This window comes from Cynocephalus volans, chromosome 2 (genome assembly GCF_027409185.1).
Source record: "Cynocephalus volans isolate mCynVol1 chromosome 2, mCynVol1.pri, whole genome shotgun sequence".
NCBI classification, from domain to species: Eukaryota; Metazoa; Chordata; class Mammalia; order Dermoptera; family Cynocephalidae; genus Cynocephalus; species Cynocephalus volans.
The window spans coordinates 61,053,724-61,066,790 of NC_084461.1; the positions used below are offsets into that span (position 1 = coordinate 61,053,724).

General features: G+C 34.9%; 1 protein-coding gene across 1 annotated transcript in view; it reads left to right on the forward strand.

Annotated features, from left to right (window-relative positions):
• Positions 1-13,067, forward strand: part of FCHO2 (FCH and mu domain containing endocytic adaptor 2) — a 127,868-nt gene that overhangs the window by 32,414 nt on the left and 82,387 nt on the right. Inside the window, 2 exon segments of the mRNA XM_063087601.1 lie at positions 2,265-2,406; positions 2,498-2,650. Of these exon segments, the coding sequence (XP_062943671.1) occupies positions 2,265-2,406; positions 2,498-2,650 (295 nt within the window).

Sequence of the window (13,067 nt, forward strand, 5' to 3'; positions counted from 1 at the left end):
TATAGTAATATATTATGTGCTTATTTAACATGTGTCTGTCTTATGTGAATACATTCTTGACTTGATAGAAAATGTGAGGGTACTTTAAAAAGTTTGTGGAAAGATTTGTATTATCTTTTAATTTTATTTTTCCCCAAACTTTTTGAAGTACCTTTGTATAATTGAACTTTCTGAATCAGTTAATGCAGTCAGAGTAAAAGAAACTTATTTTCCCTTTTATTAAACTACAGTCATTCGGTAATGTGTGTTTGAGATTATAAATGTTATATTATGCATGTGCAAAGTATTGATTTTAGTTGTCTGTAAGTTCATTTAAATTCTGTTGTAGTTTGACATTGATCTTTTGGAAACTCAGTTAAGATAAACTTCATTGAAATGGTTAAAATGCATTAAAAATATCTCCTGTGATTTTTATAGACTACCATTAAATCTTCCTTTTAAAATATTGTATTGAAGAAATTTCTTGAAAAATGAAAATTAATTATAAGAATATATTTAAAATGAGTTGTGCTTATAGCCACAAGAACTATGGAAAGAATAATTGTATAATTTGAACTATAATAACTCAGGAAGAAATGCTTAATCTGATTTAATTATCTAAAATTGGGGAAAGTTTATATTTTAGCTAAGATGTTGAAATAATTAGTCTAACATTTTAAAAGATTTCTACCATGGTATTTAGTAAAAGATTCCTCTGTATCTGGGATTCTGATGAATTTCCGAATCGCCTAAAATTTTATGCAAACTTTTGTGTAGATATTAATTTTTCTAATAAACTGGTTAAGAATGACTATTTTATATAAGTATTCTGTAGTGTGGTTGAATGAGTTTAAATAAAAATCTTACTACTTTGTGGCCTCAGCAAAGAGGAGTTGGAATCTCAGTTCATCCTCAGGGTAGTGACACTGTCCATTATGTATGTTCTGATAGTCCACAGCTAGGAGGACTGTCTGCAGCCCTGTACAGTGTGGCTGGGAAGGCTGTGGAGCTACCACCTTTTTCAATTCCCATTTGCCCTTCAATTTCTTCCTCTCTCTCCTCCCTTGTCTATAACTTTAGTCTTTCTTCTTATCTCTCTTCTCACTTTTCTGACACCCTTCTATTTCTAGAGGCTCCATTTTTATAAGCTTCTTCTAAACATAATTTGTTCTTTATGGACCACACTAGAGGGGCTAGAAAGTTAACTGGAATAACAAAAGCTAGCTTTTACCAATTGACCTTGGTTTACTGTAGAAAATTCTACCCTAATCTTAGTTTCCAGGTAGGAAATAGAAGGAACATGGATTGACTTCAACTGTGTTTCCTGACAACAAAGTTACTGAAACATTCCTGTTTTTGGAAGGTGTGTTTTTCATAAATAATAGGTGGTATATTGCTTTTTGTGTGAGTGTCATCTCTTAAGATCATTCATATCCTAAATAATAATGTTTTTGTTTACTGTTGCATATTTTAGCAAGAAATTGAATTTTGTCTTTCTATATTTAGTTGCATTTAAACATATTTTGGATTTTTGTTTTTTTTTAGTGTTTATTAATGTATGTCATAATATGTAGTAGTTTACCAGAAAAAAGTTATATATATCAAAGTTTTAAAACTTGAATATTTGCAATTCCTTTAAGAAACCTATATTTAAAGAAATCTTGTGTTTAACTCCTTGTAGTGTAAAAAAATCCTTCAGTAAAGTAAGGGGACACTCCCATCTTACCTACTTTGTGTAGTTGACTTTGAGCCCATTTATGTAGCATTGTAGTAAACTACAACCCTTTCCCCTACTCATATTTTAATTGAAAGTAGATTTTTTTCCCCCTTTCAAAGAACTTTAAATTGACCATTCACTTGTTTGATGTGGTGTATCTCATTTGGGAATGATAATTTTGGAAGCTTTGTAAAAAATTTGAAATATCTATTGAAAAAAGAAAAAACAAATTCTGCCTATGTTGTAGTACGATTTTGTATATACATGGGCAAAAAAATGGAAGAGAATGTGGAAAAATCAAAACAGTTGATGGAATTTGGAGCAATATATAATTAACCCATTTTTGTGTACCTGTGGTCCAAAAATATTTTAAGTAAGTAACCAAGGATCAAAAAGTCAAGATCAGTCTGTCAATTATTTTATTCATTATTTATTTTAATTTCATCTTTTGCTTAAATAAAATTGCTGAAACAGAATTATCATTTCTATTGTTTCCATCTTCAAACCTTAGAATTTTTTTTCTCTTAGTAAATTATTCCTATGGTTTTTTTTTTTTTTTCCTCCTTAGAACATTTGCACCAGTGTGGGATGTGTTCAAGACATCTACAGAGAAATTAGCAAATTGTCACTTGGATCTTGTTAGAAAATTACAAGAATTAATAAAGGAAGTTCAGAAGTATGGGGAAGAACAAGTAAAATCTCATAAAAAGGTATAATTTTTTTCCTGTTAGAGGAGTGATTGATCAGATATTGAGTGCTTTACAGTTCAATCATTTTAATGAATCATTTCATCTCAAACAGACTAAAGAAGAAGTTGCAGGAACTCTGGAAGCTGTTCAAACCATTCAGAGCATAACTCAGGCCCTCCAGAAATCCAAGGAAAATTACAATGCCAAGTGTGTAGAACAGGAGCGTTTGAAAAAAGAAGGAGCGACACAAAGAGAAATAGAAAAGGTAAAAATAATACCTCTATGGTCCAAAGCACTTTGACATACAAGACTGCATTTAATCTTCAGATACTCAAGAATAATCTCATCTTAAAGATAAAGACACAGCTCCTAATGGTGTCAGTGATTTACCTAAGTAACACAATAGATTTGTAATATATGTTGTCTGTGGTAAATAGATTAGTAGACACATAAAAAAGGGTAATTTTTTTTTTATGTTCGTGACACATCTGCAGGATATTTTTATAGTAAGATAATTGAGGAGATACTGCTTGGTATAAGATTTAACAAAGAGGTAAAGATTTTGGTATATTTAGAAAGGTGGAGATACTTGAAGATAAGTTTTAAGTGTATGTTGTGACTGATTTATTGTTGACTTTGAGCACATTTGTGTAGTATTGTGGTAAACCACAACCCTTTCCCCTACTTATATTTTAATTAAAAGTAGATTTTTTTCCTCCTTTCAAAACACTTTAAACTGACCATTCACTTGTTTGATGTGGGGTATGTCATTTGGGAATGAGCCATAGGGAGTGATAATTTTGAAAACTTTGTAAAAAATTTGAAATATCTAGTAAAAAAAGAAAATCAAATTCTACCTATATTGTAGTACGATTATATATATACATGGGCAAAAAATAAAAGAGAATGTGGAAAAATCAAAATGGTTAATGGAATTTGGAGCAATATATTTCTTTTAATGTTTGTACAATAAATAAAAATTGGGGAAAAGATGAGGTACAGTAAGTTTATGGTTTGAAAACACCCTCTGTTTCAGACACAGCAGTTATGAATAAAATATAAAAAGGGAAAACAAAACAAAATAACAGGGTCCAAAAAGAATAATATTATCTCTGTGGACTAGAATCCAAGGTGGCATGGAGAGATTCATTATGAAGGCTTGTTGGACTCAAATCCTAAGGTAGTCAGTGGAATTTGGCTCTTTTGTGGCAAAGGGGACCAAATGTTCTCCTCTTGAGATGAGGCACAAAGAACCTGGCTTACTGCCTGAAACTATAGGTAGAGATAAAAGAAGTCTCTTGGACTGCTTCCTAGGGCTAAAGCCTTGTTGGAAGTTGGAGTTTAGGGACACAGTGTACAGAGACACAATCCTGACCAGAGATTAAGCCTGGGAACCAATTCATGACTGTTGTGGCCATATCCCCAGTATACTTGCAGGGAAGTCATTAAAAACGACCTTTATAAGACTGATGCTAAATTGGGGCCTTAGAGGGCTGGCAAGAGATAACCTGAAAACTGCTAGGTGGGGATGGGTGGAACATAAAGGATAAAATATAAGGCAGTTCTAGGAGGTACCTTTTACATTTTATTTTATGGAGTTGTTCAGCAGTACTGATGGAGGGAGAGAGAGAAGAGAATAGGGGACAAAAAACAAAAACCTCCCATTTGGAATGAGCAAACAACCAAAATTCTAGAACACAGCTAAGAAACCTAATACTAAGACAGACAATCAATACATGTAATAATTGGAATAAGAATTCACTCTCGATAAAATGTAAATTTATAAAGAAAAGAAACTCAGATTTGATATAGTCAAAGAGTGAATTTGGAAGATAGTAATGAGAGACCTCACCCACAGCATAGTACAGAAAAATAAAGGTTGCCAACATTTATCTAATATGAATTTCACAAAGAAAAAAAAAGGAGGGAATGGTGCGTAAGTAATATTTAAAGAGTTAACAGCTCAAAATTGGAGAAATTCAAGAGTCCTCAGATCGAAAGTATGTTGTAGTTATTAAGCAGGTTAAGTAAAGGTAAATTCAGACCTAGACACCAGAGAAAAAGAGAATATTAAAAGCTAGTAAGTATTTGTTTTACCTCACATCTCTGAAATCAGAATGCATCTTAAATTGGTGGTATCATTTAATCATTGTTGATAAGGTGGCATTTATGATTTAATTTCATTGCCTGAGCTAACTCGGTTGTCTGAATGGACAGCTGCAGTGCTTTGATGTTTCGGTTAACAGACCATTTGAAGAAGCAATAGTTCTGATTGTAGTCTGGAAACCTTTTGTTAACACCTTCTGTTAAGAGCAAGTGCTTGGAAGAAAATCTGGAGATAACAGTGGAGCACTTTTAAGAAATGCTGTGTCAGAAATGCTCTTGGTGATATTTAGGGTAATATGTGGGAAAAAACAATTCAGTGATCTCTAAATTGGAAAGTAATTGAGAAGGGTCAAATCTGAATATGAATAAGATTTTGGAATAAGTATCTAAATTCATTTTGCTTTCCTTTTTATTCTGTATCACACAAAAGTGATATTGCACAAGAGTGATAAGAATAAATATCTACCTGTAAGTCAAAAATAGCTCTTTCAATAAGCGTAAAATAAAAATTACTCTTGATAAGAAAGTATTGTTTTATGACTTAGTTGAAAGCATTTTTCCATTTTAGTGGTTCACAAGATCACGGTGTGCCTTACAATTAATAGCATATCAGATTTAGTCATTAAGTAGAGGTTGAGTATCCCTTTTTCAAAATGCGGTGGGATCAGAAGTGTTTTGGATTTTGGATTTTTTTGGATTTTGGAATGTTTGCATTATACTTACTGATTGAGCGCATCCCTAATTTGAAAATCCAAAATCTGAAGTGTTCCAGTGAGCATTTCCTTTGAGTGTCATCTCAGTGCTCAAAAAGTTTTGGATTTTGCAGCATTTCAAATCTCAGATTTTCAGATTAAGGGTGCTCAACCTGTATGTATGTTGAGTATAACTACTAAAAGTATAGACGTATAATCTAAAGTCTTCTAAATCAGCAAAAAGAAGAGGATTTTAAAATTTATATTAATCAGGAGAGAGGAAGGAGGAAATAAAGGAAAAGAATGGTAAATAGAAAACCCAAAATAAGTTGAAATAAATCCAACTATACCAATAATCATAATACATGTAAATGAATTAGACTTCTGTAATATAGGTTGATTATCAAATTGGAAAAAAAATCTTATTATGTAAGACTGTTCAGCAATATGAGAATGTTTCATATAATGGTACATAATTTAGTTCAAGTAAAAGAACTAAATAGGGTGAAAATGATAGATCTGAGATTTTAAATACTCTAGCAAAACAAAAGTTGGAGAGGGAAGAATAGATGGAATCTTGAAGCCAGGTGATGGGTTCATGGAGTCTATTACATTTCTTTTGTGTGCTCTAATTTCTTTTGTGTGCTCTAAAATTTCTGTAACACAGGTACAAAAAGGAATAAGCTAGAATGTCATGTATTAACATGGGTAAATCTAAAAAGTATAATGTTGAACAAGAAAAACAGTTTCAGAAGAATATGTGTAATTTGATGCCTTTTATATAACCTCTAATTCTCTGTTAAAAAAATACTGTTAAGTAGATATGTATTAGGGACACACATGGGGGAAGTAAATACTAAGCACATGATGGAAATTACCTTTGAGGAGGAAGTAAGAGAAGGTGAAAGGAGTGGGATTGAGATGAACATGAGGCTACATTTGTCTATGTGATATTTAAATTTTTCCAAAAATTGAAAAGGATAGGAGCAAATATAATGTGAAGCTGACTGTACTTCAAAATAAAATTATTAATTTAAAAAATGCAAACCATAGGAGCAATTTACTTATAGTACATACTATTACCGATATGCCAAACAGTAAGTTGGTATGGTTCCTGTGTCACTAATGCACATGCCTATGTTTAAGTTAGTTGAAACTTTCCACAGGGTTAAAGCACTGCTGGGTTAAATATGCTTTCTATTCTTTTTTGTGAACCCCAATGGATTTAACAATAGTACTTCATATGTAGTGACCACTTGAAAACTATATGGTTACTAGAGATTTTACTTAAATGATTCTGAGTCTTTAATACAAACCAGAAAAATATTTAATATAAATTAATTATTTAGATTTTTTTATAGCTGAATAGTATTCCATTGTGTATATGTACCAATAATTTAATATTGCCTGTCTCTTGTAAGGTTGTTGTATATATGTCACCTTCTTGTTGGGTTTGTCCTTTAGCCTTCATACTAAGGGTGTAAGCACTTTATTCACCACCCTTACAACACTGGAGTATTCTGAGGTTGTCTGTGTACTTACTTTACTAGTGAGTTATATACCTTTGAATGTTTTCTTGCTACTCCTTAGCATCATCATCTTTCAGATTGAAGAACTCCCTTTAGCATTTCTTGCAAGGCAGGTCTAGTGTTGATTAATTCCCTGAGCTTTTGTTTGTCTGGAAAGATTTTATTTCTCCTTTATTTTTGAAGGTTAGTTTCTTGGCTGACAGCCTTTTTCCTTCAGTTCTCTGAATATAACATCCCATTCTCTTCTGGCTATAGGGTTTTTACTGAGAAATCTACCAAGAGATGTGTTGGGGCTCTGTTGAATGTTATGTTTCTTTTCTCTTGCTGCTTTCAGTATTCTTTGTCTTTTGTTTTTGATAATTTGATTATGATGTACCTTGGGTTGTTCCTCCTTGGATTGAATTTGATTGGTAACCTCTGAGCTTCCTGTACCAGGATGCTGATGATTCTCTGGGAAAGGCTTTTTGTGCAGATCAGATCTTAATTGTTGGCCTTTTAATCACTTCCAGGTCTTGTGAGGTCAGACACACCTAGGCTGTGTGGAAATTCTGGCCCAAGACTGAATCTTTTCAACAAACTGCACCCCTGCAGTTCTGTTGCCCTGATCAGTCTCCATTAAGTGGGCCTGTGCGGATTGGAAGGCAGATGAGCTGTCCACAGTGCCCCCCAGTTTTCCCCTGGTGGGCCCTGGTGGGTGTTCCTCTGCAATCCAAATGCTTCCTTTGGGGCAGGCCTTGTGGGGGTCCCTCATGATGATTCACCGGCCTCTGGGTAGCTCCTTTCTTCAGTTGGGTGTGGCCCCTCATTCTTGTGTGTGTCCACAAGAACCCTGTCTGTGGTCTCACTGGCTTGGGGGCTGGTATTGTGCACTCCAAGGCCCTCTTCTCTCCTGCAGACTTCAGGCAACTTCACACAAAGGCTCAGCTGTGGATTTCGCTGGTTCCTGTTCCATGTGCTACAGTGTCTTCCCACCTGACTGGGCTGCAGGGCCAGGGCCAAAAATGGTTAGAGGTCCGTCCCTTCTTCTTCTCGCCATGGCTTATCCCGCCTTCATGAACTCTACCTGTAACATGGGTAGAGCCAGAATTTGAATACATTTTTTCTGGATCCAAAACCGGTTTTGTTTACACTATGTGTAAAGTGGCTACCTATGTTCTTTAAGAAGGCAGGGAAGCATATAGCATATATTCTTAATATAATGCATATAGTTATATTCTAGAGAGAGCACAGAATAGCTCGCTTAGAGAGTAGGATTGTATGCAGCTCTTTCTGATTCCGAACCTCTGGGTAAACACAATTTTCTGTTTTCAGTTCTTGTTCTTAGTCTCCTGATCACTTCTAGAAATAATTACATATTGGTACTGATCAGGTCTGTACAGTTCCCTATTTCCCAGCTTTGATTGGCCCTCAGTGGCTCTTAGCAATACTTTCATTCATCTAGTAATTACCTGTGGCATCCTCTACAACCATGGTTTGAAACTTTTTTTTTATTCTCATTAAGCTCCCAACCCTACCCTACTGTTCCTAACTCATAGCAGACCATCTCTTACCTCATCAAGAAAATGGAGCTCTTTATATCTTGAAATCTTATGGCTTATCTTCCTTTGATCTTTAAACTCATTTACTCCAACCTCACCACCCCATCTTCCTGTGTCCAAATTGACTAGTCGATTGAGAATAGTCAGGTTTCTTTATAACCACATGTCTGTACATAATCTTTTTCTTCACTGAATTGTCTATCTTACCTAGAATTTATCTAGACTTCTGTGGCTTTGTTACTTTGAACCAGTTTCCAAGTGTTATTGTTTAGGTTTTACTTCTTTAATGAAGTCTTTGAGGAAAAGATCCCTGTGCAACTTATTATTCTTGTTCTTTACTGCCTAATACTTAAAGTTATTTTTAAGTTTTTATTGAGTAAGTAACTTTAATAAAACTAGAACTGTCCTATTACAATAACAGTTTTTTTGTTTGTTTGTTTGTTTTTTAAGTTTTATTTTGTCGATATACATTGTGGCTGATTATTGCTCCCCATCACCAAAACCTCCCTCCCTTCTCCCTCCTCCCCTCCCCCCCAACAATGTCCTTTCTGTTTGCTTGTCGTATCAACTTCAAGTAGTTGTGGTTGTTATATCTCCCCCGCCCCCCTGGTTTGTGTGTGTGTGTGTGTGTGTGTGTGTGTGTGTGTGTGTGTGTGTGTGAATTTATATATTAATTTTTAGCTCCCACCAATCAGTGAGAACATGTGGTATTTCTCTTTCTGTGCCTGACTTGTTTCACTTAATATAATTCTCTCAAGGTCCATCCATGTTGTTGCAAATGGCAGTATTTCATTCGTTTTTATAGCTGAGTAGTATTCCATTGTGTAGATGTACCACATTTTCCGTATCCACTCATCTGATGATGGACATTTGGGCTGGTTCCAACTCTTGGCTATTGTAAAGAGTGCTGCGATGAACATTGGGGAACAGGTATACCTTCGACTTGATGATTTCCATTCCTCTGGGTATATTCCCAACAGTGGGATAGCTGGGTCGTATGGTAGATCTATCTGCAATTGTTTGAGGAACCTCCATACCACTTTCCATAGAGGCTGCACCATTTTGCAGTCCCACCAACAATGTATGAGAGTTCCTTTTTCTCCGCAACCTCACCAGCCTTTATCGTTCAGAGTCTTTTGGATTTTAGCCATCCTAACTGGGGTTAGATGGTATCTCAATGTGGTTTTGATTTGGATTTCCCGGATGCTGAGTGATGTTGAGCATTTTTTCATATGTCTGTTGGCCATTTGTATATCTTCCTTAGAGAAATGCCTACTTAGCTCTTTTGCCCATTTTTTAATTGGGTTGCTTGTTTTTTTCTTGTAAAGTTGTTTGAGTTCCTTATATATTCTGGATATTAATCCTTTGTCAGATGTATATTTTGCAAATATTTTCTCCCACTCTGTTGGTTGTCTTTTAACTCTGTTAATTGTTTCTTTTGCTGTGCAGAAGCTTCTTAGTTTGATATAATCCCATTTGTTTATTTTTCCTTTGGTTGCCCGTGCTTTTGGGGTCGTATTCATGAAGTCTGTGCCCAGTCCTATTTCCTGAAGTGTTTCTCCTATGTTTTCTTTAAGAAGTTTTATTGTTTCAAGGTGTATATTTAAATCCTTAATCCATTTTGAGTTGATTTTAGTATACGGTGAGAGGTATGGATCTAGTTTCATTCTCCTGCATATGGATATCCAGTTATCCCAGCACCATTTGCTGAAGAGGAGTCCCTTCCCCAGTGAATAGGCTTGGTGCCTTTGTCAAAGATCAGATGGAAGTAAGTGTGTGGGTTGATTTCTGGATTCTCTATTCTATTCCATTGATCAGTGTGTCTGTTTTTATGCCAGTACCATACTGTTTTGGTTATTATAGCTTTGTAGTATAGCTTAAAGTCAGGTAGTGTTATGCCTCCAGCTTTATTTTTTTTGCTCAGCATTGCTTTGGCTATGCGTGGTCTTTTATGGTTCCATATAAATGTCTGGATAGTTTTTTCCATTTCTGAGAAAAATGTCTTTGGAATTTTGATGGGGATTGCATTGAATTTGTATATCACTTTGGGTAGTATGGACTTTTTCACTATGTTGATTCTTACAATCCAAGAGCATGGGATATCTTTCCATCTTCTTGTATCCTCTCTAATTTCTCTCAGCAGTGGTTTGTAGTTCTCATTATAGAGATTTTTCACCTCCTTGGTTAACTCAATTCCTAAGTATTTTATTTTTTTGGTGGCTATTGTAAATGGGCAGGCTTTCTTGATTTCTCGTTCTGCATGTTCACTATTGGAGAAAAGAAATGCTACTGATTTTTGTGTGTTGATTTTGTATCCTGCTACTGTGCTGAAATCATTTATCAATTCCAACAGTTTTTTTGTAGAGGTTTTAGGCTGTTCGATATATAGAATCATGTCATCTGCAAACAGGGACAGTTTGACTTCCTCTTTTCCAATCTGGATGCCCTTTATTTCCTTCTCTTTTCTGATTGCTCTGGCTAGTACTTCCAACACTATGTTGAATAGGAGTGGTGAGAGTGGGCATCCTTGTCTAGTTCCTGTTCTTAAAGGAAAAGCTTTCAGGTTTTCCCCATTCAGGATGATATTGGCAGTGGGTTTGGCATATATGGCTTTAATTATGTTGAGATATTTTCCCTGTATACCTAACTTATAGAGGGTCTTTGTCATGAATGAGTGCTGAACTTTATCAAATGCTTTTTCAGCATCTATAGAGATGATCATATGGTCCTTGTGTTTGAGTTTATTAATATGGTGTATCACATTTATTGATTTGCGTATGTTGAACCAACCTTGCATCCCTGGGATGAATCCCACTTGATCGTGGTGAATAATTTTACGTATGTGTTGCTGTATTCTGTTAGCTAGTATTTTAGTGAGGATTTTTGCATCTATATTCATCAAGGATATTGGCCTGTAGTTTTCTTTTTTGGTTCTATCTTTACCTGGTTTTGGTATCAGGATGATGTTTGCTTCATAGAATGAGTTTGGGAGATTTGCGTCCGTTTCAATCTTTTGGAATAGTTTGTAAAGAATTGGTGTCAATTCCTCTTTGAATGTTTGGTAAAATTCTGCTCTGAATCCATCTGGTCCTGGGCTTTTCTTTGTTGGGAGCCTTCTGATAACAGCTTCAATCTCCTTTATTGTTATTGGTCTGTTCAAATTTTCTACGTCTTCATGGTTCAGTTTTGGGAGCTTGTGTGTGTCCAGAAATTTATCCATTTCCTCCAGATTTTCAAACTTGTTGGCGTATAGTTGTTTATAGTAGTCTCGAATGATTCCTTGTATTTCAGATGAATCAGTTGTAATATCTCCTTTTTCATTTCTAATTTTTGTTATTTGAGTCTTCTCTCTTCTTTTTTTTTGTTAGCCATGCTAATGGTTTGTCAATTTTATTTATCTTTTCAAAATACCAACTTTTTGATTCGTTGATATTTTGAATTGTTTTTTGGTTTTCAATTTCATTCAGTTCTGCTCTGATCTTAATGATTTCTTTCCGTCTGCTAACTTTAGGTTTGGATTGTTCTTGTTTTTCTAGATCTTTAAGGTGAAGTGTTAGGTTGTTCACTTGCCATCTTTCCATTCTTCTGAAGTGAGCATTTAATGCAATAAATTTCCCCCTCAATACTGCTTTTGCAGTATCCCACAGGTTTTGGTATGATGTATCATTGTTTTCATTAGTTTCAATAAATTTTTTGATTTCCTGCTTGATTTCTTCTTGAACCCATATGTCATTAAGTAGAATGCTGTTTAATTTCCATGTGTTTGTATAGTTTCCAGAGTTTCGTTTGTTATTAATTTCTAGTTTTAGTCCATTGTGGTCTGAGAAGATACATGGGATAATTCCAATTTTTTTGAATTTATTGAGACTTGATTTGTGACCTAATATGTGATCTATCCTGGAGAATGATGCATGTGCTGCTGAGATGAATGAATATTCTGAGGTTGTTGGGTGGAATGTTCTGTAGATATCTGCCAATTCCAATTGGTCTAGAGTCTTGTTTAGATCTTGTGTTTCTCTACTGATTCTTTGCCTAAATGATCTGTCTAATCTTGACAGTGGGGTGTTCAGGTCCCCTGCTATTATGGTATTAGTGTCTATTTCCTTCTTTAGGTCTAATAGCATTTGTTTTATAAATCTGGCTGCTCCAACATTGGGTGCGTACATATTTATGATTGTTATGTCTTCTTGATGGATCAGTCCTTTTATCATTAAGTAGTGTCCCTCATTGTCTCTTTTTATGGTTTTTAGTTTAAAGTCTATTTTGTCAGATATAAGAATAGCTACTCCAGCTCGTTTTTCTTTTCTGTTTGCATGGTAAGTCTTTTTCCATCCTTTCACTCTTAGTCTGTGTGAATCTTTATGGGTGAGGTGGGTCTCTTGTAGGCAGCATATAGTTGGGTCCTCCTTTTTGATCCAGTCAGCCAGTCTGTGTCTTTTAATTGGGGAATTTAAGCCTTTTACATTAAGAGTTGTTATTGAAAGGTGTTGATTTATTCCTAGCATTTTATTGGTTGTTTGGTTGTCTTAGGTGTCTTTTGTTCCTTGCTTTCTGATTTACTGTTTGGTTTCTGTGTTTGTTGGTTCCTTAGGTTGTAGATAGTGTTTTTGTTTGCTTGTTTTCTCTTCATGGATGCCATTTTTATTATACTAGTGGGTATTGATTTTTCTTAGGTTTTTATGGCAGTGGTAGTTATTTTTCAGGAACCAAACCCAGTACTCCCTTGAGGATTTCTTGTAAGGGTGGTTGTGTGGTAGTGAACTCCCGCAGTTTTTGTTTGTCTGAGAAATATACTAATTGCCCTTCATTTCAGAAGG